General features: G+C 44.1%; 2 protein-coding genes across 3 annotated transcripts in view; both read right to left on the bottom strand.

Annotated features, from left to right (window-relative positions):
• lamb2 (laminin, beta 2 (laminin S)) overlaps positions 1–25,691 on the bottom strand; it is a 76,018-nt gene that overhangs the window by 31,400 nt on the left and 18,927 nt on the right. For both annotated transcript variants that reach the window (XM_037772241.1, XM_037772242.1), the window contains exons 3-12: positions 21,120–21,295; positions 20,826–20,961; positions 15,234–15,307; positions 14,896–15,084; positions 13,369–13,432; positions 4,379–4,581; positions 4,157–4,277; positions 3,698–3,886; positions 2,199–2,378; positions 272–384 (exon numbers count right to left, since the gene is read on the bottom strand). In XM_037772241.1, the coding sequence (XP_037628169.1) occupies positions 272–384; positions 2,199–2,378; positions 3,698–3,886; positions 4,157–4,277; positions 4,379–4,581; positions 13,369–13,432; positions 14,896–15,084; positions 15,234–15,307; positions 20,826–20,961; positions 21,120–21,295 (1,445 nt within the window). The remainder of the gene's footprint in view (positions 1–271; positions 385–2,198; positions 2,379–3,697; positions 3,887–4,156; positions 4,278–4,378; positions 4,582–13,368; positions 13,433–14,895; positions 15,085–15,233; positions 15,308–20,825; positions 20,962–21,119; positions 21,296–25,691) is intronic.
• On the bottom strand, positions 402–2,067 carry LOC119489589 (extensin-3-like). Its single transcript, XM_037772243.1, has one exon. It carries the CDS (start codon positions 1,806–1,808, stop codon positions 744–746), a length of 1,065 nt encoding a protein of 354 aa, XP_037628171.1. The 5' UTR covers positions 1,809–2,067; the 3' UTR covers positions 402–743.

Below are 25,691 nucleotides of genomic sequence, written 5' to 3'. Positions count from 1 at the left end.
TGAGGGATAAAGGTAACAGGTAGGGGAATAAGATTCGACGCCTCCATTGAAAATGAATTGTTTCATGTTTAGTGTCAAACGGACGAGAAAGTGACAGAAGTGGTCAAAGAGACAAAAAGATAAAACAGGATTATCCAGGGGGTCAGCAAGGGAAATCTAAAGTATATCTGAAATTCACTGTCACATTAGCACCAGCAGGGCTTACTGACAGGAGCACAGAGGTGGTGGTGAGGAGGGACAGACAGATAACCATAAACAAAGGTTTCTTTACCAGACACTGGTCACAGCTGCGTCCAGTGACCAGACGCTTGCAGAAGCAGTCTCCGCTGACGGGGTCACACTGGGAGCTACCGGACACCGTTCCCCGGTGGTCACACCGGCACGCTGGGGGCACACCACACACAGATAGTGCACAGTAGTTAGTGCAGCACACTGAAAAGCAGGTTTTAAAGAGACAAACTACCACCATTGTCAAGCAAAAGTCTAAACCAGTTTCAGCGAATAAACTTTATGAGCAGTAGTGAGTCATCTGTGGACTTTTCTTATCCTGTGTTTTTCCTCTCAGGCAACATTCAGCTCATTCTTTGGCTCTTCTCATTTGTAGTAAAGTGGGCGTGTTGTGTAGAAAAGTGGGTGTGTTGTGTAGTAAAGTGGGCGTGTCGTGTAGTAAAGTGGGTGTGTTGTGTAGTAAAGTGGGCGTGTCGTGTAGTAAAGTGGGCGTGTTGTGTAGTAAAGTGGGCGTGTCATGTAGTAAAGTGGGTGTGTTGTATAGTAAAGTGGGCGTAATAAAGTGGGTGTGTCGTGTAGTAAAGTGGGTGTGTAGTGTAGTAAAGTGGGCTTGACGTGTAGTAAAGTAGGCATGTCCTGTAGGAAAGTGGCAGTGTTGTGTAGTATAATGGGTGTGTCGTGTAGTTAAGTGGCCGCGTTGTGTAGTAAAGTGGGTGTGTTGTGTAGTTCAGAGGGCGTGTTGTGTAGTAAAGTGGGCGTGTTGTGTAGTGAAGTGGGCATGTCGTGTAGGAATGTTGGCGTGTTTTGTAGTGAAGTGGCCGTGCCGTGTAGTAAAGTGGCCGTGTTGTGTAGTAAAGTGGGCGTGTCGTGTAGTAAAGTGGCTGTGTTGTGTAGTAAAGTCGGTGTGTCGTGTAGTAAAGTGGCCGTGTTGTGTAGTGAAGTGGCCGTGTTGTGTAGTAAAGTGGCCGTGTTGTGTAGTAAAGTAGGTGTGTCGTGTAGTAAAGTGGCCGTGTTGTGTAGTAAAGTCGGTGTGTCGTGTAGTAAAGTGGCCGTGTTGTGTAGTAAAGTCGGTGCGTCGTGTAGTAAAGTGGCCGTGTTGTGTAGTAAAGGGGCCGTGTCCTGTAGTAAAGGGGGCGTGTCGTGTAGTACAGTGGGCATGCCCTGTAGTTAAGTGGGAGTGTTGTGTCGTAAAGTGGGTGTGTCGTGTAGTTCAGGGGGCGTGTCGTGTAGTGAAGGGTAGCGTGTCGTGTAGTAAAGGGTAGTGTGTCGTCTAGTAAAGTGTGTGTGTCGTGTAGTTCAGGGGGCGCGTCGTGTAGTAAACAGGGCGTGTCATGTAGTAAAGGGGGCGTGTCGTGTAGTAAACAGGGCGTGTCATGTAGTAAAGTGGGTGTGCTGTGTAGTAAATTGGGCGTGTCATGTAGTAAAGGGGGCGTGTCGTGTAGTAAAGGGGGCGTGCCATGTAGTAAATTGGGCGTGTCATGTAGTAAAGGGGGCGTGTCGTGTAGTAAAGGGGTCGTGCCATGTAGTAAATTGGGCGTGTCATGTAGTAAAGGGGGCGTGTCGTGTAGTAAACAGGGCATGTCATGTAGTAAAGTGGGTGTGCCGTGTAGTAAATTGGGCGTGTCATGTAGTAAAGGGGGCGTGTCGTGTAGTAAAGGGGGCGTGTCATGTAGTAAATTGGGCGCGTCATGTAGTAAAGGGGGCGTGTCGTGTAGTAAAGAATTAACTGTCACATTTTTATATAACTTTTAACATTATTTAGGAAATGATACAGTAGATAGTGATAGGATTAGAGCCTTAATAATGCAGGAATTTACACAGCATTTTTTGTATACAACCAATATTGTGAAGAATTTCTTCATACATTTTTTAATTGCTGGATGATGATGTGTATACAGTACATGCAGAAAATAGCACTGATATATCTATTGTTTGTGTTGTGTGTGAACTGTAACAGAGCGTGTACTCACGTTGGCAGCCCTGAGGGTTGTCGGCGCTCAGGCCAAAGAAGCCAGTCTTACACTTGTCGCAGCGCGGCCCCTCCACGTTGGCCTTACAGCGGCACTGACCTCCCACCGTGCTGAGGGAGGGGTCGGTGTGGCTGTCGCACATCCCTCCGTTCTGAGAGCCGTCTGGGTCGCAGTCACAAGCTGCAGGACAGGACAGGACAGGCAGGAGAATGATGTATGATCTGGGTTGGTGTTATGGGGTGTTGCCATGTGACTGTAGTGTGGTGTTCAAGGCATCTATCAGTACAGCCCATATGACTCTGTTTCCTGATGTTCTCTTCACCTTCTACATGTTTCATCAAACATCACCAACGTTAGTGCACAGAATATCATATGATATCGATATTCCATACTGTTTTTTATAATATTATATTCCGTACATTTTGATGGCCTGTCACCTATAGGTAGTACTACAGTACAAACACAGTGTATTCTTCACTTGTATCACCATATCTGAATTACTTTGTGGAAGTCTAGGGTAACACTTATAAAACCAACTTACAACCATTATGCATACTACAAAAGAGAGCAATCAGGACAGTAAATAATGTGGGATATAGAAAACACACCAACACACTGTTTTTAAAGTCACATGCATTGAAGTTCATGGATTTGGTCAAATTTAAAACTGCACTAATTATGTTCAAAGCAAGACAGAATTCACTTCTGGGCAATATTCAAAAAAAATGTTCATTTTAAAAAGCATTGTGTTCGTACAACAAAGAAGAGTATGTGTATTTCAGTCTGTGGGGTGGATTTGTGGAATGGGTTAGGTCAGGGGTCAGCAACCTTTACTATCAAAAGAGCCATTTTAGGCAAAAAGAAATCTGTCTGAAGCAGCAAAACATTTGAGCATTGTGATGAAGGTGACACATTTTATAGTCTAAGTATATTGTATATGAGTCTAATGCAGTGAGGGCCAAAGATGTGACATGTGGCTCCGGAGCCGCAGGTTGCTGACCCCTGGGTTAGGGTGATGGGTTGAAGCGGAGCACAAATATAAATCAATTTAAAAAGCTATACAACAAAAAATAATGTTTGGGAGGTATATGGATGAGGAAGAGTTGTGATAAGGGTTGGTTTGTATTTATTTTTTAACTTCGGATGGATATGTGGGTTGTAAATGAATTTGGGATGCTGTTCATATATTTAATTTGGGATGTAAATAAATCTGGGATAGTTTATATATCAGATTATATTAGCATTCTGTGATATATGAGTTAATAGAGGAGAAGTGAGAAAGGGGTAGGGAAATATAAGTTTTACTTCTACCTACTCTTTTTCGGACACTGTTACTAATGTTTTGTTTGTCATTATTTTGTATCTGTTTTTATTTATTTTTATGTTTGAAATAAAGTCATTCATTCATTCAGTTTGGTAGAGTAGCTCAACTTTGGTTTGATTTTAGGAAATACGCTCATTTTAGTGTGATTGTTTAATGTGCACCAACACACACTCACCTATGCAGACCCGCGGGTCCCTGATATCCTTAAAAGGGTCTTTGTAGTAGAAAGGTTTGCACGTCTCACAGTTGCGTCCCATGGTGTTGTGCTGACAGTCGTCACACACTCCTCCGCTGACGTTCCCCATGGCCAAATGCACCGCCATGTCAAAGTGGCACAGGGTGGAGTGGCTGTTACAGTTACACTCTAGAAAAAAAGACATTCATTTCACACTAATTAGTCATCATGGCTTAAGTGTTGCTGTTCTCTAGTGTTCACTACCCACAGGCACACTGTTAGAGCTGTAAATACCCCAAACTGTCAGTCACTGTGCTTTGGTAGCCTGCTGGCAAATAATCGATGCAACAGTGTCAGAGTACATGTATTCTCTGTTTTCATTGATGCTTATTGGCTCATTAATCAGTGATGTATTTGCACTGCTCTTAATGTCCCCTTTGCTTCCCGCCCTCTGCTCACTCTTGCAGGCGTTGGTGTTGCGTCCCTCAGCCGGTTTCCAGGGCAGGTCGTTGTGGAAGTCATCACACTCCTCACAGTTCAAACCCTTGGTATTGTGGTTACACACACACCGGCCGTGGACCTTAAGAGGAAATGAGAGGGGGGGGGGGGGTTAAAGCAATCTGTATGGGATGAGGACCCCAACACTGTACTGTGACTGAAGCCTGAAGCCTCATCACTCACCATTCCTTCTATATCATCCCTGATGCCATCGATGGGAGCGCACTCCGAGGCGTGGCCATAGCAAAAGCAGTTTCCACGTACGACGAGCTCATATATAGCGTAGTAATACTTCTCTTTGATTTCAGCTCTGGGGTCCAGCAGGTTGTCTCCCAGAGTGTGAAGCTTGGTGAAGTTCACTCTCAGGTTAGTGATCTTCAGCTGGTCTGTTGGGGACAGAGGAGGACATGGAGAGAATAAGAGAGGGCTGACTAGACTCACTATCAGGCTTTATGTCATGTGGACATGTTTACTTCAGTTTTCTGTTATATGAAGGCTGCTGAGTCTTATGGTGGATGGTGTGACACAAGTTGGTGAGCTACAGGATGAAGGAGAGCAGCTAAAAATGGGTTAACAATACACACACACACACACACACACACACACTTCACAAAAGGCCGGTGGAGCATGACAGAATTGAGTGTGTGGCAAAGCATTATGGGCATTAACAGATAATGACCTGGTCTGAGGGTTAGTTAGTCCTCAGAGTTTTGAGGAAGATGAAGGTGACACTGAACAGGGGAAGAACAGGGAGGAGTAGTAGTTAGTAGTAGTAGTTAGTAGTAGTAGTAGTATAAACCCAGATGACATGTAGAATTATTTCCATCATGTCATACAGGACATTTTAACATCGAAATATATTAATCATCTTTATATGTATATAAAAACATAGCTATTTTATGTATCCAAACACAACATGTCTCAGATGATTGCACATGTAACACCAGACCAGTCGGCCTTTATAAACAAGTTACAGCCAACTAGTACCAACTTCCTGATTTGAGTTACCATCCCTCGGCAGGGAGACACTGTCTATGGAAGCAAAGAGGGAATATCACACTAAAATGATTAAAGTGACTTTGGAAGATCCCCACTTCCTTTGACTAACTAAACGGGACATAACAGTAGCTAAAGGCCATAGGCCTTGTTGAAGGGTTTGGGTTTTAAGGAGTTTTTTGAAGCTGTCAAGAGATGGGGCGTTGCAGAGCTCTATGGGGAGAGAGTTCCAGACGGTGGGGGGGCTGTCACACTGAAATTGGGGGTGGCAGTAGCTCAGTCCATAGGGACTTGGCTTGTGAACTGGAGGGTCGCCAGTTCAAGTCCCCGCATGTACCAAGTACTGAATGTGAACTGGTCGCTGGAGAGATGCCAGTTTGCCTCTTGGGCACTGCAGAGGTGCCCTTGAGCAAGGCACCAAACCCCCTGTCAGGGGCAGCCCCCTCGCTCTGACATCTCTCTCATTAACGCATGTATAGGTCCTGTTTGTGCATGTGTGTGTGTCCTGTATATAACAGAGTGAAAAAATGTCCTTTCTTCTTCTTCTTTTTAAAGCTCTGTCCCCAAAAGTTGGCAGGTTTGTGTAGGGGATGGAGAGCTGACCCGTGCCTGAGGATCTCAGCTTCCGGGACTGTGTGTAGGGGTGGAGGAGGTCAGATAGGTACTGAGGAGCCGGGGCTCCCAGGGCATTGAGGGATTTGTAGGTGAGGAGGAGGATTTTGTAGGTGATGCAGGACTTGACCGGGAGCCAAAGGAGGTGGATGAGTGTCGGGGTGATGTGCTGCCAGGGCTTGGTGTGGGTGAGAACACTGGCAGCTGAGTCCAGCACATACTGGAGCCGGTCCAGGGCTTTGCTGGGAACCCCGGACAGAACTCCATTGCAGTAGTCCAAACGGGAAGTGACGACATGAACCGGTCCACAGGCATGCTAGCAGCTCTGTGAAGCTGCATGTCGGCACAGCAAAGCTTTGAGCTAAATGCTAACATGCTGATGTTTAGCTGTTTACCATGTTCACCATTTCAGCTTAGCGTGTTAGCATGCTAACATTTACTACTTTTCCCTAAACACATTACAGCTGAGGCTGACGGCGATGCCATTAGTTTAGGATAAAGTTGAGTTTTGACCTGCTGGTGGCGCTAGATGAAAGTTAGGGGATCACCAAGAGTTAGGAGTCACCCTCCAGGCCCCATGTGGATCTGTACCAGATCTCATGGCAATAGCATTTAGGCTAACAGTTGTTACAGTCTGGAGCAAAGTAATGGACCGACCGGTCAACATCGGTCCCTAGAGCCACGCTGCTACCACGGCTAGCACAAGATGCAAACCAAAACCTGCAACATCACAACTTTCAACATGGTATGACTGGAAACCTGTGTGGTGAAGGAGGATCAGCTCCCAGCAAAATCCTCGTTGCTGCTCGAGTTCTTTGAGAGCTCCCTCACAAAGCACAACCTTAGAACCTTACAACCTAGATTTAGTCAGTTCCTTGACGTATGTGTCTCTGACTGAGCTGAACAGTGTCTCCATATATCAAAGCCCAACTGACAATAAGAGAGTTATCTCATTGTCAAGACAAGACAACATCCAGATGTCCAAAATGTGTGACTTTCAAGTACATTTCCGGAAGGGGGAAAATCAAAAAATGACGGATAATAGTGGAGATGAAATGGTTCTACCCACATCCTGCCTCTTTATCCTCTCAAACTGTTTGGAGAGAGTTCCTACAAGGGAGGAAGACAAGTCCTTTCCAGAGAGATTTGTCTCTTTCCATTCCGTCAATCTGCTGGAACTGAACATCCTCAGCTGTTACAGTCCAGCTGTTCACCTGGAGTCATCAACACACACACGCACTAATGCAGATGTACCTAAACACACGTTCACCAGGGCACACACACCGTTCTCTTGTTGGTCGTACACAGTTCCTCTACTCTACTTACAACACTTTAAATTAGTAAATGAGGCAGGAAATGATGAGGTAATTTTAGTATCACCATCATTATCAACATGATGGCTACAATGAACATTTATAATTGAGCATCAGAGCAGCTGCAGCCTGTGTTGAGTCCTTCATCAGTAAAGAGGGAATACCTAGGTCATGACCAGCATTTAAAAAACGCTCCGATTCCTGAGTTTCCTGTCATTTTAAGTCCTGCTGGAGCTGAAGCAGCAGCGCTTCAATAAGATGGATGAAATGTTTCATCCTCTGCCCTGCTGACTTTATCTGCAGTAACAGAATCCCTGTCTGACAGAGCAGAGCTAATCCCTGCTGCTCCGCTGCACTGACACACCGTCAGCTATTAGCAGCTCCTGTCTGCAGTGAACCCATGGATGAACAGACGACTATCACTGGGTACTAACTGGTTTTAATTTATAACACCAAGTTTAGGACATGTTGGGAGTGGGTTAGAAAGAACGGAGCGAGTCACTTCTTCCCAGTTTGTTGTAACACAGAGAATGAAGATCCTTAAGGACGTTTTGTTCTCAACATGTTTCCTCTGAGGCTGTATTATCCCCAAAAGGCTCTACCAGCCAGATGCTTTAGTTTATAGATGGTTGCGATTCACATCAGGGCCTTGATTTGGGTTAAGGTCCGCCAATCTAAGAGACAGAACATGTACAGAGAAGAAGGTTTGCCTGGGAGGCTAAACCCAGGGCAAAAAGTCCCTAATTAGGGACTTCTGGTTTGGCGAATGGCGGAGTAGGCAGCAAGTCGGAAGAGCTCTGTCATCATTCGACATTTATTGGACATTTGTTATCTAATTCGCCCGTCTAAAGCTCGGAAGACCCACATCTAAAACTGTCCTCTGATCTGGTGTCCTCTGTTTTGATTAAACATGGGCAAAACGACCACTACCAAAGAGTTTGAAGTGCAGGGTAGAACCAAACACAAAGTGAATGACTTTACAAGGGAAAGGGTTTACAGGTCCAGTAGGTAAGATTATACCTTTTATTTCTTTTTCTTTTTTTTTATTTCTTTCTCCTCTCTCTTTTTTCTTCCCTCTTCCCCCACTATTGCTCTCTGCTGTTACTGCTGTACATATCAAACAGGACATCACCTTTTGGCTACCACATTTGAATATTCTTAGACTGTTATGGTAGGTCAACCTTATAAGGTGATCGATAACTCCACCAAGTTTATATCGTGGAATGTAAAAGGGGTCAATAATCCAGTTAAGAGACTAAGAGTTATGTCTCACTTGCAACAACTGAAGGTAGACGTGGCAAGCTTACAAGAAACTCACCTTCCTAATGACAGTGTGGCTTATCGAAATTGGGTTGGTCAGGTGTTCCATTCTAGATTTAATGCAAAAGCCAGAGGGACGGCTATATTGATAAACAAAAACATTTCTTTCCACTCTAAAGGGATCATTAGTGATCCTAATGGATGGTACATTATTGTTGTCGGACAACTCTTTGCCAATCCTGTGATTTTAGTGAATTTATATGCTCCTAACTGTGATGACAGTAATTTCTTTGAGAAACTATTTTTGACAATACCTAACCTTGACAAGGGGTTTCTCATAGTAGGAGGTGATTTCAATCTTGTACTGTGTCACTATGTCACCTTGGATAGGTCACCGAGCTCTCCAGGTCAGCTGGAGTTATACATGATTTCATGAGCAAAGGCGATCTTTCAGACATTTGGTGGTTTAAATCCCCCCAGCCCAGAACCTATTAATTTTTCTCAAACGTGCATTGCACCTATACCCGTATAGACTATTTCCTACTCGATAATAATGATGTCGACTCGAAAAATGACTGTTGCCTAAGGTTAAGACGTGTTCATACACCAGTATTGTTATTTCTGATCAGAGTGCCATCTTATCCTCTCCAGAAATATCGCAAGCCACATTATGGGAGACTCTTAAAGTGTACCTCCGGGGACAAATTATTGGATAATCTTCCGCAGTCAAGAGAGAAAAACAATCCAAATTATGTATTTCTCAATAAATCCTAAATATTGACTGAAAATATGCCCAATCCCCGACACCTGATCTCTATAAAGAACGTTTAGGACTACAAACTGAAATTAATCTTTTATCCACTGATGAGGCAGTACGCCTCATCTTGAAATCCAGACATAAGGTCTTTGAATTTGGAGATAACGCGAGCAATGCAAGCTCGTCAAGCAGCTACTGATCGCTCAATCACACAGATCCAGTCACACACAGGAGATATGTTAATAGATCATGACGACATAAATAAAACGTTTTTACAATTTGACTCTAACCTCTACATGTCGGAATGTAGTGATGATCCCGGTCTCACACACAACTTCTTTGAAAACTTGACTATTCCCACCGTGTCAGAAGAACACAATGCCAATCTTTGTGCGGACATCTCGATCTCTGAAATCATCATTGCCATTAAATCTATGCAAAATAACAAGTCGCCTGGCCCTGACGGCTTTGCAACTGAATTCTATAAGAAGTTTTCACTTCAATTGGCACCACTTCTTCAAGCGATGTATAAAGAGGCACTCTCCTCAGGAATTCTTCCTTTGACCTTGAGACAGGCCTCCATCTCTCTTCTAGCAAAGAAAGATAAAGATCCAGTGCTATGCACATCGTATAGCCCTATTTATTTACTATATGTAGATTTTAAAGTGTTATCCAAGGTCTTAGCTAAGCGCCTGGAGTGTGTTATTCCAGATATTGTTTTGCCTAACCAGACGGGCTTTATCCAGAGCCGGCACTCTTATTCAAATTTAAGAAAACTATTCAATGTTGTCCACTCGGCCCGGCCTAAGTGCCCTGAGGCAGTGATTTCGCTCTATGCTGAAAAGGCCTTTAAGTAGAAATACCTTTTCTTTGTTCTCCACAGATTTGGCTTTAAAGACGAATTCATTGCCTGGATCAAATTGCTGTATTCCTCTCCCCTTGCGGCTGTGATTTCTAATAATACTCTGCAGGCTTTTCGGCAGAATAGATCATGCGTGGACCAGATCGCAACTCTCCGCATCATAGTTGAACAGTCATTGGAATGGAATTCTCCGCTGTACATCAACTTCATACACTATGAGAAGGCATTTGACAGCGTTGACAGAAGCATCCTCTGGAAACTGCTCGATACCATGGCATTCCAGAAAAAAGTGGTCAGTGCACCCTTGCCCCTTCTTTGCAATAATTTGAGTTCAAACATAATAGTTAATCACACTATACGAATATGGGCTCAGTTTAGAAGGCATTTTGGTTTGCAAGGGACCTCTATCCTCTCCCCCATTACGTCTAATCACATGTTCATTCCTTCCTGTACAGACCCTGTATTTACTTTATGGTTTGATAAAGGAATTAAGTCAATCAATAATCTATACTTGGAGGGCACCTTTGCATCTTTCTCTCAGTTATCCCAAATAATAAATAAGAACCATTTCTTTCGTTACTTACAGATCAGGAGTTTTGTACGAAGGATATTAAACTCATTTCCGGATGAACCCATAAAATCGCATGTCGACCACCTCCTCGAACTGACTCCAGATAGCAGAGGATTCATATCCCAGATTTTTTAGCTCATTAACAACATCAATCCATGCTCTACTGAATATTTAAAAAAGGCCTGGGACTCTGATCTTGGAGTGGTTTTAACAGATGACCAGTGGGACACTGTCTTGGACTTGGTACACACATCGTCTAAGCATGGCTTAATACAACTGAAGATCGTACACAGTTTACTAATGCAAGATTGGCAAAGATCTATCCAAACATTGAACCTCTATGCCCTCGATGTAGAGGCCAACCAGCAGACTTAATGCACATATTCTGGCTGTGCTCGAATCTCTCCACCTTCTGGATAAGTATTTTTAAAGCTTTTAGTGAGATGTTTGGAACCCAATTCGACCCGGACCCAATTTGTGCCCTTTCTGGTTTAATACCAAAGGAATCCAGTGCTCGTCTATCAGGTAAGGCCTGTGGGGTCATTGGTTTTACTACACTCCGTGCGAGACGTTTGATTCTCCTAAAATGGAAACAACGCACTCCTCCATCCTTTTCTCACTGGGTCAAAGAGGTTATGTACTTCTTAAAACTAGAATAAATTAAATACAAGCTGAAAGGTTCCTCTCAAACCTTTGTTAAGATATGGAGGCCCTTTTTGGATTTTTATGACTCTCTGCAGGAGCCCCTTGACGAAGAGTAGAGTGGAAAACCTGAATGTTACATTACAGTAGTTATTTTCTTTTTCTCTTTTTATAAGTTATTTCCCTAATTATTCCCCCTCCCCCTGTCTTTTGTTTATTGTATATCTTTCCTTCATGCACCTAAATGTATTCTGTAACCTGTGATCCTATGGATGGGTGGGTGGGTGGGTAGGGATGGGGATAGGGAAGGGAATTTGGAATTAACTTTGTAAACAGATCTGATGAATGATTTCTATTTTGTTTGACTTATACATGTTTTGTATCTGTTATTTTTGTGGGATAAAATCTTTGAAAATCAATAAAACATATTTACAACAAAAAAAAGTCCCCAATTATCACTCAAGTGATGCAGAAACAAATAAAGAGCTGGCCAACAGGTATCCCTTTGTATGACGATTGATGGTCCGGACAGCAGCAGACGGTGATGTGGACTGCTCAGCTGTGAGGGGTCTTCATGTTGCAGTGAGTTATTCAACAACAGAACAAGACGAGCTCTGCTGCTGCTGCGCTGGAAACGGAGCTCGGGTTTCTGGGAAAAGCTCTCATGTCCTGCCAGTCTAAACACGAGGGCTAGGACAGTGAGGCTGTGTGGGAGAGAACAGCTGCTTTCCACATCAGTCCATGTCTTCCCCACAGCAGGGCCATGTTTCACACCCCAGAGAGACGGCTGTTACACTGCCTCATAACAAGAGATGATTGTGTCGGCTGCAATTTGATTTACTGTGACAGATGTGACTGCAGCTCGCAAAGGAAAAGGATAGCCCCGTCCGTGGAATCATTTATTAAACTGTAAGTTAAAAGTCAAACTGACATTTGAATTCTACACACTTTGTTCTTTATTATTCTAACGAGAATAAGAGAATAATTGTGGAAACGGCGAAGCTAACGAGAACACAACCATTCTTAGTTTCAAGTGATTATACACTAATGAAGACATAGTTATTAATATTATATTCCATTTCTGACAATAGATTCCTGAAATGCTACACACTGTTCCTTTAGAGGGACTGTTTGTAAGAATCAGAAATGCTTGTTAACAGCGACACCTGTGGCCTTTAAGTCAACGAAAGTCAGCATCAGGCTCGCGCTTGTGCTCGCTCTAAATAGACATGAACGAGCATCGCTCAAAACAGTGAGGCGACACACGTCAGCTAAAAGCACAATATCACTCTATATTTCAGCTGCTTGGCAGTAATGTTAGCTGACCAGACGAAGGTCTCTCCATGAATCAATGCTGATCCTAGTGTTGGCTTTTCCTGCCTCAGCCTCCTGACCGCGGCCGGAGGGAACAGGGGAGAAACCGGCACCCGGTCGGATACGATAACGTTTCTCGCTGCGGAGCCCCGTCACTTCACAAGACACGGGAAACCTCTGTTGGTCTGGAGGAGCTGCAGCAGTTATTTCTGCACAAACGTCCACTGAACATTCACTAGATATTCTCAGAGCTAAACTAACTCTTCTGCAGTGTGGAGTGTGCGCACGTGCACGTGAGAGTGGACCGAAAGAGCAAGAACGAGTGCGGTGTGTGAGTGAAGGCAAGCAGGCAGAGGAGCAGAGGAGCAGAGTACAGCAGAGACTCCGGCCCTGGAGACCAAAGCTACGGTCTCCCCCCGCCGTACACATTTCAAAGCTACGGTCTCCCCCGCGTCCTCCGACCGCAACCAACACTGTTTAACAGACGGGCTTCACTAGATACAACCAAGAGGTTTTGGTGCTTCCGTGTAGTTTGTGTTGGAGTTTTGTCTGAACAGTGTAGCCACACGCGAGCTCGCATGGGACACCGACCCGCAATGATTTATACGTGTAAGAAGTTACAAACAGTACCTTTAACAAAAACAAATCATTTTATTTCAGTTTGACTTTAAGTAGTATTTTGTACATTATGGCCTGGTTTCTGTCATTAGTGTGATGTATTTCATCATATGTTTGTCATAACAGCTTCTTTTTCAGCTGGTTGTAGAGCTTCAATAACCCCTTTCATTATTATTATTTAATGTTGTACGCCATCAATGTGCTGTTGAAAATATAAGCGTGACCTACTCTGGATGCTGGGGCTGTATGGATCCTCAATATGGATGGCTGGCTCCAGCACTCTGTAGATGACCTAGACCAAGACACACATATCATGCACACATTACACATTTTAACTATCTGACTCTTGAAGTAACAATGAAATGAGCAGCAACATGTGCTGCATGAGTCTGAGTGCTTGAGCAGTATTCAGTGTGTGCACTATAGATCAGTGCTGGTTAGGTAGTTATTTGTAGGTTGTCTTTGCTAAACGTCGCTTTCAAATTCAGGTCCTAAATTGTCTTTAGGACTGAATAGGACACTGAACATGTGACATTCTACTTAAAGGAGCTATAAACAGAATTCAGAGTCTGGGCCAGGATTGCCTCCCCACGGCTCTCACCTCTGACGTCTCAAGCAAAAAATGGAGGTGGCTGAGCCAAAATGGCTGCTAACGGTGCTAACAGCACTAACAGTGCTAACAACGGCAACAGTGATGACAGAGCTAACAGTGTTAATTGGGATTAGCTCACACTCACCGGGGCATTATCAGTGGTAACCGCCGTATGAGCACTGCTCTCCCACACACGCCCTGCTCGGGTAGTGCGCAGTGCAGAGCAGCGGCGATTAGCTAGCCAGTGGGACATAAACACGAAGGAAGGGAGGGGGAGACTAATTGTACTAATCTGCGCGTTATATTTTGTTATTACACGGCTGTGTTGAATTCTCAATTCTAATTGGTCGATCACGGCGTTCTGCGGCCTGTTATTTCTGTATAACAGACCGTTGCTATGTATAGCAGACCGTTGCTATGTATAGCAGACCATTGCTATGTATAACAGACCGTTGCTATGTATAGCAGACCATTGCTATGTATAACAGACCGTTGCTATGTATAGCAGACCATTGCTATGTATAACAGACCGTTGCTATGTATAGCAGACCGTTGCTATGTATAACAGACCGTCGCTGTGTATAACAGACCGTTGCTATGTATAACAGACCGTCGCTGTGTATAACAGACCGTTGCTATGAGCGCAGCTCTGATGTCGGACTCTGGAGGACCGTTTTTGTGTCAAAATATTGATTTCTTCAGTAAGTAGCCGTGTAATAAGCAGGATAATGTACAGCTAGCAGGTCATTGTTGTGAAAGAAACCCCTTCAGGGCGATGAGAGACCTCTCCGCCAGAATCTCCCTGTCGGGGATTCTTTCACAACAATGACCGGCTCGCTGTACATTATCCCTTAATTATATTTTGTTTGTGTAATTCATATACAAACAGAACAGCAAACTTTGGATGGAGGCAGGCTAGTAGTTTCTTCATGTTAGGCAAAACTCATCTACTGAGAGTGCTATTGACCTTCTCATCCAATTCTTGGCAAGCAAATAAGCCTATTTCTCAGAAAATTTAGATCCTAAAAACTGGGATCGAAGAATTAGAACAGCTTATTTTCACATCAAAAAGCATGTATTCTGAAATGAAGTTTGTAATACGTTTTAGAGTTTATCTTGAACAAATAATTTGACCTGTCCTGCTCCTTTAATCAATCGCTCACCTCTCCCTCCGTTGATGGCTCGATGTCAGAGTAGCGTGACTCACAGATGACATCATTAATGTTCCGCAAAGGACCGTGGGAAACCCCGGGAAAGGCAGCAGCGCAGTCGTGGGAAAAGTAGCGGTAGATCTGCCAGGTACGACCAAAATCTGCGGAGCGTTCAATCAGCATGGCCGCCGGACGGAAGGTCTGCAAGACAAGAATGACGGAGACAAAATTCATTCTGTTAAATCAGCAGAATCCTCCCAGAGTATGAAAAAAATGGAGCTCCTAGTCACTGTTACAGCTACTTGGCGACACAGGTCAATAAACTGACGACAGGAGCTTTTATCGTATACCTTGTAGGTCATAATCAGGTGAGTGAAATGAAACTCTGCTTCCAGATCCAGCTGGATAAAGACGTCTGACTTTCCTGGGAGAGAGAGACACAGAGAGACAGATGTTTGGATACCATTTCCCTTTACATCTAATGACTGTCACTTAGGTCGTATTAATCAATTATAAAATGCTAGCACTCTGACAGATGGATGACAGAGAATAACGGCCAGCGACAGTAAGTGAAGTAGCAACCAGGCTGTTTGCTGGAGGAATGGCATCTCGACAGGAAAAGACATTCAGTCTTGGCAGGATAAATGTAGAGAGCCTGTTGGAAAAAGCCCCCACACTTCCTGATATTACCACCAAATATTCAGGAGGACCACTTTCACTCTGCGGTGTTCTGTACTACATGTACAGCTCAAAGCCAAGAGGACTTTCCCATTCTTGCATACGAACACTGAGAGGCTCCACATCTTAACTTAACACCCTACATAACTTTTAAACTGGTGATCTGCAGACAGACCACAACACAGCTCTGTCATACACACATCATGTATCCTGGGGAATCACCTTTTTAAATGCGTGTGGCCAGGGTTTGAAATTAACTTTCTTCACTTCCTGCCACTGTGACAGACAAGTATTTTTTTTTGTCTGCGACTTTTGAAATCACTGCGCTAAATGAAGGAATAACATTTTATATCCGAAGTCATTCAATGTTCGATATATTTTACACAAAAAACATTATATACACGGTAAATTACAGTGTTCGAATTACACCGTATCTTCGGGGGAGCCCTATTTTTGGGGGGAGGGAGGTTACTGTACACAGTAATGTACTTTGTTATTAACTTCTATAGTGGTTATTAGCATAAAAACACACAATTCAAATGATTATGATTATTTAAATATTTGCTTTGATTAAAAAAAATCTTGGTAAGTTGTAACTCTCTAATATCTATTTTATATTGATATGAAAACATCTCCTTCAAACAACTGGATTTATTCAAGTTTCTCACCAAAAACAAAATTTTACGAGATTACATTTGAACGCATCATGATAACGTTGTAATTTACCTTCACTCAATGGTCATTTTGCTGAGTAGACCGTGACCGTCTCATAATAATAACTCAGTGGCACCTCCGTTAACGTTAGTAGCTCCACTATTTATCCAATCAGGACCGTGCTGCTAACGGCTGCTAACAGCTAACGTTACTAACTCTACTTCTGTTGATTTAAACACAGGTTTGTTGTTCTAAGTGTCGCATTATCAGTGTAAAATAGGGTGCACCTCCTCAGCGCCATGCTTTTGAGCACTTTTTTTTTCTCTCCACCATGTCTCCGGTCCAAAACAAACTGAAACATGATCCAGCGTGCTTATTGGTCATTGTGCATGAGTAACTGTCGGAGCATCAATAAAAGGAATCGATGGTCATGGAGGCATGAGATGCCAAGAAAGCGGACAACTAGGAACCGATTCTCTTATCCCATCACTAGTGTTTCCCCTGCCTGCCAAAGTGGCGGGTGTCCTGATGATTTCCCCCGCCACTGCCAACAATTTACCCGCATCTGGCGGGTGGCGGGTGCTAATTTCAGACCCTGCGTGTGGCACACAGCGCTTCCCTGAGGCATGTTAGTGAAAGAGTTGGAGAGCATTAGGAAGCAAAGGAGAAATGCAGTAGATGGTGTCCTACGCCATCTATATGGTCAATTACCTATTAAAGCTGCACTTATCAATACTTCTATGTAAACAATGGCTACATTTCTATAATGTAAACTATAATGTGAAATGTGTTGCTCGTGGTAATGAACCTATGCTGCTCCCCCTCAGCTCTACAGAGACTCATTGTTGTGGTTGTACGGACCCCAACTTCACTCTCACCTAACACCAGCTGATGTTGCTGGATGAGTGAACACGTTATCCACATGTCAAACGTGTGTGTGTGGGGTTCAGCTTGTTGTGGAGTTCTAAAACCTGTTTAGTGCTGCTTTGAGTAGGTGAATATAGACATCTGTCTGTCTGTCAAAATATTAGAGAAATATAAAAACCTCACAGCAGTAAAATGTTCCTGGTGTGAGCTTCTTGTAGCACTAAAGCCAAGTGAGATGTGAGCAGAATTGTAATCACCATATGATGAACCGGAGCTGGAACCATAGACTGTATCCACCTTATTCCTAGCCCCCATGATGCCTTGCGTGACTTATGTCCCTAACTTCCGGCGCGTCGTGTCACGGTAACACTACGCTAATCGTCTCTCCTAGAGCGATCGTATTAATAAATCTAGAAAAACATGTGTGAACACCACTTATTACAGCTCAGACAGGATCATGTGATCATAGCTCTGCCTTCTACTATGGAGGGATGGGAGGACAACCTGAAGAAGTGGCCTCAGATAACCTACACTAGCATATTTAGCTACTTTATTGACTCTGCTGCTACAGACGGTGAAGAGATGAACAATCTGAAAAGCTCTAAGACAGATTAGTACCTCCACAGTAACAAGGTTTAGTTTTCTACACACAGATAACCGTACTTTAACTATTTTAGTCTAATGCTGCCCTGCACTTTGTGCCATAAACTGCCTTACATTTTAAACTGGACAGAAAATAGTAAAAGTAACTGGCTGTCATTAAACCAACGCTACAATGCTGTGTCCTTCCTACACATGAAATCATCGTGACTAACTAGCGTACTGCTACTTCCGTTACCTCACCGGAAGTTACGGACATAATCATTTCTACAGTAACACCCCTGAGAAGAAGGTGGATAAGAAGTGGACAGAGTCACCATGACATCACCCATTGGTTTGTGGACTACGGTTTTGAAGCCTTCAGTTCAGCATTTTGGCCGTCACCATCTTGTTTTTTTGCAACCAGAAGTGACACAAGAGGGCGGAGCTAAGCACAACTGAGCGCTGAATAAGACATTTTTAGACCAGAAAGGTTCAAATTAACTTTGATGAACTAAAAACCCACTGTGAAAGGGTTGAAGTTCTACGACAAAAACACAGACAACTCCCAGACCGCACAACGCCGTGGTAGTGACCTGTTAATCACGAGGTAGCCCCGCCCTAAAGCATCCCCTGCTTTATGGTCTACCTGACTCTAAATGGGACCATCATTTACTAAATGAACATCATGCTGTATTGAAGAAGACTGGAAACTAGCGATTGAGACCATAAACTCATGTTTACAATGTTTACTGAGGAAATAAATCAAGAGAGAAGTAGGCCCCTGCTGGCTGGTAGACAGGATGCAGGTTTACATGTCCATTTTTTTCATACAGTCTGTGGCTGAGCTACTGTATTCCCTGCTTCTACACTGAGGGAGTGAACATGGCAGAGGCACCACTGAGCTAGCTAACGTTAGAGCTCTGACGCCTTTAATGTTTACATCTCGCGCTGTCATGAGCACAAGCCTCTCATCCATGAGTAGACGCACGCTTGCCTCTGCGCGGTGATACGGTTGGTATAGTGGTGTAGTTCGGTAGAAAGAAAATAGTTCCGACATGAAACTGCCCACAACAAGGTGTGATTTCTGAAGAGAGACATTGCTGATGACTTTTTTTAAACGTATTTTCTTTCCGAGTGCCATCTAGTTTCATTAAATTGGAGGGAGGCAGACATCTCTAAGGCCGATATCTCCAACACTCGGCAACTCACACCAAAACGATCTAGACTGATAAATAGCACTACAAGTAAGAGGGAGAATATCTAGGTTTGATTCTGGGGTGAATTTCTATAGATAGTTTAGCTCTCCAACTAGAACACAAACACATCCAGAATCAACCAGCGATCAACAGAGGAAGGAAAAGGAGGGTGTGACACAGCTAGAGGGGAGGAGAGGAGAGAGGGAGACGGAGAGAGAGACACAGTTCACAGAGTAAATCTGGAGCCTTACTGACTGAAGTTTGTTGGACAAGTCAACCATGCATACATACATATACATACACTGAGACTCTTCTGATGCCTGTGTGTGTGCATGCAACCCTATGAAATTATAATTCCAATTAATAAGTGCACACAATCATTCCTCTGTAGTCCATATCAAATGGGCGTAGTGTGCCACCACCACCATGGAAAAGCAGGAGCAACCAGCAGTAAAAATAGCCACTATACTTCCTGTCCCCCTTCTTCTTCTTCTTCTTCTGTTTCTCTCTGTTCTATTCTGGGGCACTGCTGTCATCAACAGCTCTCCACTACAGCAACATGGCTCACAGACAGCTGAGGACAGCCTTGTGTCCAACGATCTGCACAGAGCTTTACAGTCACAATATACCAGCTCCCTGTCTTCTGCTGTCTCTACCTGTCCTCTGCTGTCTCTCTCTTCTGCTGTCTCTCCCTGTCTTCTGCTGTCTCTACCTGTCCTCTACTGTCTCTCTCTTCTGCTGCCTCTCCCTGTCCTTACTACTGTCTCTCCCTGTCTCACCCTGTCTTCTGCTGTCTCTCCCTGTCCTCTGCTGTCTTTCCCTGTCTTCTGCTGTCTCTCCCTGTCCTCTACTGTCTCTACCTGTCTTCAGCTGTCTCTCCCTGTCTTCTGCTGTCTCTCCCTGTCTTCTGCTGTCTCTCCCTGTCCTCTACTGTCTCTCACTGTCCTCACTACTGTCTCTCCCTGTCTTCTGCTGTCCCTCCCTGTCCTAACTACTGTCTCTCCCTGTCTTCTGCTGTCTCTCCCTGTCCTCTACTGTCTCTCACTGTCCTCACTACTGTCTCTCCCTGTCTTCTGCTGTCTCTCCCTGTCCTCACTACTGTCTCTCCCTGTCTTCACTACTGTCTTCACTACTGTTTCACTACTGTCTCTCCCTATCTTCTGCTGTCTCTCCCTGTCTTCACTACTGTCTCACTACTGTCTCTCCCTGTCCTCCCTACTGTCTCTCCCTGTCTTCTGCTCTCTCTCCCTGTCCTCACTACTGTCTCACTGCTGTCTCACAACTGTCCTCACTACTGTCTCACTACTGTCTCTGCCTGTCCTCACTACTGTCTCACAACTGTCCTCACTACTGTCTCACTACTGTCCTCACTACTGTCTCACTAATGTTTCTGCCTGTCCTCACTACTGTCCTCCCTACTGTCTCTCCCTGTCCTGTATGTTGCCATCAGAGCGTTCCCTGTCCCCCTGTCCTTCTGTCTCTCTCTCTGTGTGTCTCTGTTGAGATGCCAGCAGGGCCTACTCTGTTATTAAGCCCATGTGTAGCTGCTCAGAGTGAGAGCTCCACAGATCCACTACGTCATCTTCTTTATTTCCATTCACTTTCTCTGGTTCGGTGCACATTTGTAGCCATGAAAGTGAAAGTTGAAATCACACTGAACCACATTTAGGCTGCTGAAATATAGGGCTCCACTTTCTAATAAGCACCTTTCTGAAGAGATGGGAAGGTGTTTATTAATGTTAACAGATCATTTACTAATGGATTACAGGTCTGTAATGAGCCTTGAAGTCATTTTTTTGCTAACTCTTTACTTCGACATTTTATTGTGGCCTATTACCAAGTCTTAGGAAATGGTTTAGTAACCATTAATAAAGCTTTTATTTACAGTTTATAAACTGTGTGTCCACCTGAGTGTGAGACAGGTGAGCTAACAAGCTGATCGGTACAGATAGAAGGTTTCCTCACCGTTCTCGGACTGCCACCAGGACTTCTTGCGGTGAGGTTTGAAGGTGGTGATGACGTTCTCTATGCGGTGGTTGATGGTGTTGTACACTGGGTCGTATGGCCGTCTAGAGTCACAATCAAAACACTTCTTCTCATCCTGCAGCAGGACGACAAAAGGTCAGGGTCACATGGTCCACGGTGAACCAAAAGGTCAGGGTCACATGGTCCATGGTGAACCAAAAGGTCAGGGTCACATGGTCCACGGTGAACCACAGACAGGATATAGATTAGACTTAATATCACACACACACTGACCTGCAGATGACTGACGATGCAGTAGGGCTCCTTCCTCCTCATCCCACATGTGGACGAGGCCTTCAGGTTCTTCTCTCGTCCAACCAGCAGGTCCCCCGTTGCTGGGTAACAGCTGCCGTCGGCACAGCCGTGGCTGTAGTCGGGCTCCTGCTGGCCAACGGCGGCAGCAGCCAGGGCTGGAGGGAGGGAGGGAGGGAAACAGGAAATGGATTACAATCAACAGGAAGCGGCGGAGCAGAGTGGCATCGTCTTCTAACAGAGAGCCCATTCACAAGCTGGTTGTTGAGCAAATCAAATTCTTGAAATGAGTTTCTGTGCTAAAAAAGAGACATCAGAAGTCCTTCCTGAGGAGGACAGACACCGGGGTCGGAGGGGGACACTGCAGGAAACTCAGAAACTAAATTTGATGGTTTGTTTTCTCTCTGAGTCAACTTCATTCTGTTGCAGTAACATGAATCATTGCGCTTTGTCCCACAGAGACATAAAGAGGTGAATAAAGCAGACAGACACTGGGATTCTCCATGTAAGGATATCAAGGACATGTCTCAGAGATCAGAGTGATTCAGGTAAGATACTAAATTGTTTCCACTGAACCCCGTCAATAATATTTAGACTTGAGCTCTGAGATAAAGCAGATTGTTGCTAATGTATAAACTCATATGCTTTGGTTATGTCCTTTAAACCTGCAGTAGGCAGTATATTTTTGGCATCATTGGGCAAAACTTCCATAATAACCTTTCAACATATTGGAAATCAATTGTTCTGAGAGAAGACTAGACTTCTGCTCCTCCTCATGGCTCTGTTTTCAGGCTTTAAAAATCTAGCCTGTGACGGGAGACTTTGACCAATCACAGGTCATTTCATTGAGAGAGCGTTCCTATTGGCTGTGCTCCGGCTGGTGGGCGGTGCTTAGTATTTCCTCAACCTGATCTCAACATGGCTGCCGGGTCACAAACTTTCTCATTTTACAGCTAAACAGTGCACTACAAGATGATTCTGAGAACATCTGAGGAGAGAAATAGGCATTACAGTAACAGAATATTGATTCATATTTGATCAGTGCTGCCTAGTTTGACCGTTTGATCAGAGTTCGTGACTGATTGACAGCCGGCTCTAATAGACGGCAGATGGACAGCAGACCTCAGATCAGCTCTAACGGCTTGTTTTCCTCCAGTCTGTGAAATCTTAAAGATGCCATTAGGAGCACCGGAGGACACCGGAGGACATCGACACAGAGGAACATGATTTTTTTCAGGTTACCTGTCTCATGTACTACTGTCATGATATGGCAACCGTTTTATAAAAATATTTTTTCGCCTACTTCAGCTTTAAGTCAAGTTAAGTAAATTTTATTTATATAGTCCAACAGCACAAATCGCAAATAAGCCTCAGGGGGCTTTACAATCTGCACAGCACACGACACCCTGTGTTCTTTATAGTACGACCTTCACAGCGGATGAGGAAAAACTTAAGTTAAGTTTTTCCTCATCCGCTGCTTAAGTTACTTAACTAAAGATAAACTTTATAACTGGAAAAAAGATTAGAAACCTCAGGAAGAGCAACTGAGGAGGGATCAGTCTCCCAGGACAGACAGACGTGCCAGTTTAAGACGTCCATATATGTACTTGTTTTTTATTTCAACCCTACATTGTCTATATTAGGTTGCCTACTAGGTAGACATATAGTGTTATGTAGCATTATTTAGTGTTATGGTTGGGAGGAAGGTTTTGTTGCGGGGCTGGACAGATGGTGGTGAAGCTTTTCTGTGAGCTCACCAAAGAAGCAGATTCCTGTCATCAATGGCTATTTCAGTGAGGCACTTAAAACAGATCAGTGTCATCTTGAGCCATTTCAATTGAACCCCCTAGAAATGAATAAATAAAACCAATTAACTAATAAAAGACATATTTGTATGTTATTTTGATGTCATCAAAAGGCATATTTTGGTAAGTTATATCTGTCATAGCTCCTGGGGAAAGGGATTGGGATTTTCTCCACCTGCACTTGTTGTGTAGAGGCCTCATAAAGGTCATGGGGAACGAGCTGGGCTTATTGAGCCGGACACAGCTGGACAGCTACTGCTTGATCAAGAGCAACAACATCCAGTGGGAGAAGGATTATCTCAGGGCTGCTCTGCAGGTAAACAGGCTCTGCTGTCTGCACGACTCCCAAAGAAGTGACCTGACAAGAGGCCCCAGCTACAGGCTGGACCTGGACTCTAACCGACGCAGGTCACACAGAGGTCAACTAAGACCAGCAAGGTTTGCAGCAGAGAGTCTTCTAGACGTGTTGAACCACGGAGGGAACGGCTCTATGATACAGCTCTATGATACAGCTCTAGAGGCTCTGTGTGGGAGTTAAAATAAACCTTAGAAACTTTCATGACAACCAGCAGCAGCCGCCGCACATTCCACGGGACGCCTCCTCCTACGTGTCTCTGGGACCTGTGAGACTCCAGAGGTCCAGCTGTCAATCTATGGGCTGTCCACAACAGGTGTCTCTAATCCTCCCTTCATACGCAGACAGACTGCATCACTCCTCCACTGTGGGTGGAGTTACACAAGCTTCAGAAAACAGGGTTCATATCACACTTTTTGACGGGACATTTTGAAGACAGAAAATGTTTTTCACTCAGTTGTACTCGTCTCTGCATGGAGGAACACTCTAGTGAGGAAGGTTATTAAGTTCTTTTGGCTCCTTGTGTATTAATAATTTATCTAAAATTTATGTGCTTACAAAAAAGTTAATGTAGTGCTCAAAATGTCTCATCGCGCACTCAGGATTGAGACGCAAATATAATGACTTTGTCCATGCTGTAAGCCTCAATGTTACTAAGAGTCTATTTCTATATTCTATTGTTGTCTATCACTGTGCTGCCTGATGTTCATCTAAAGGACTGCTTGAATGCCTATTACAACTTGCAACCTTTAGCATCTTTAAATTCGGTTTAGCACCTTTGGAGTTCAAACCCTTAAATAATAAATAAAGCCACGTTTTTATTTTACAATTTAGCATAGCACATCTGGTTTCCCTGGCAACACACAGTGGGACTCATTCACTAATATGTGCGTAGAAATGTTCGAGTGGTCGAGTTTGTTCTCACCACCGTGCGTTAGGACTGCACAAGTAATCAAAGTTTTATCGAATTCCCAACGTTGGCCTATGGCAATTTTCAAATCACAAGCAGGTGCAATATTTGTCATATGTGGGTCAAAATACCATTTAAAATTAAATATTGTCATATTCTACAGACTTAGGAAAACATCATTGATTGATACAGATCCCCGCAAAAATCACACCATAATTATTTTAATAAAAATGAGAATAATTATGTAAAAATTCCCTCTAATATCATATCGCACCTGCAATATCAGCCAAAATAGTCGTAATTAGATATTTTTTTCAAAATCATGCAGCCCTACTGTGCGTGTATCAGAATCTATCCACTATTTGCAATCAGAGTACTGCCACGCCTCCATTTCTCTATATAAGGACATACATGAGGTTTATTGATGGAGAAAGTGGTAAAGTTATAGTAAGAGAGAAGCAGGCCATTTCACGACTGAATATTGGCTACATGTGTACAACTTCATGTCACTATAAACTGGAGGGAGTAGCCGATTAAACGAACTGGTTTAAATATTTTGTCTATCAAAGCCTTTCTTAAAGGGACTCTATGTAAGAATCGGAAATTGCTTGTTAACAGCGACACCTGTGGTCGTTAAGTCAACGGAAGTCAGAGTCCTGTTGCTCGCGCTCGCCCGTGTGCACGTGCTACCTGAATGTGAGCTAGCATCCATCAAAACAGTGAGGCGATACACGTCAGCTAAAAGCACAATATCACTCTATATTTCAGCTGCTTGGCAGTAATGTTAGCTGACCAGACGAAGGTCTCTCCATGAATCAATGCTGATCCTAATGTTGACTTTTCCTACTTCAGCCTCCCGACCGCGGTCAGAAGGAACAGGGGAGACACTGGAGTTTTGGTCGGAGACGATAACGTTTCTCTCTGCGTAGCCCCGTCACTTCACAAGACACGGGAAACCTCTGTTGGTCTGGAGGAGCTGCAGCAGTTATTTCTGCACAAACGTCCACTGTACATTCACTAGATATTCTCAGAGCTACTAACTCTTCTGCAGTGTGTAGTGTGCGCGCATGCACGTGAGAGGTGGAGAGAGAGAGCGAGAACGAGCGCGTTGTGTGAGTGAAGGCAGGCAGAGGAGCAGAGTACAGCAGAGACTCTGGTCCTGGAGACCAAAGCTACAGCCTCCCCCGCGTTCACCGACCGCGGCGGCCAACACTGTTTAACAGACGGGCTTCACTAGGTAGAACTTTGAGGTTTTGGTGCTTCCGTGTAGTCTGTGTTGGAGTCTGAGTCTGAACAGCGTAGCCATGCGCGAGTGCGCATGGGACACCGACTCAGATTGATTTATACGTGTAAGAAGTAACAAACAGTCCCTTTAAAGCCTTTCTTAATGAATGTAGGTTTTTCAGTTAAAAGGTGTGTGTTAACATTAAGACAGCCAGCTGGGCCTTCATCAGTTGTACGTATGATGGTCTGAGGCTGTTCTA

The sequence above is a fragment of the Sebastes umbrosus genome, chromosome 6 (genome assembly GCF_015220745.1).
Source record: "Sebastes umbrosus isolate fSebUmb1 chromosome 6, fSebUmb1.pri, whole genome shotgun sequence".
NCBI classification, from domain to species: Eukaryota; Metazoa; Chordata; class Actinopteri; order Perciformes; family Sebastidae; genus Sebastes; species Sebastes umbrosus.
This window is presented reverse-complemented; position numbering and strand designations above follow the sequence as displayed.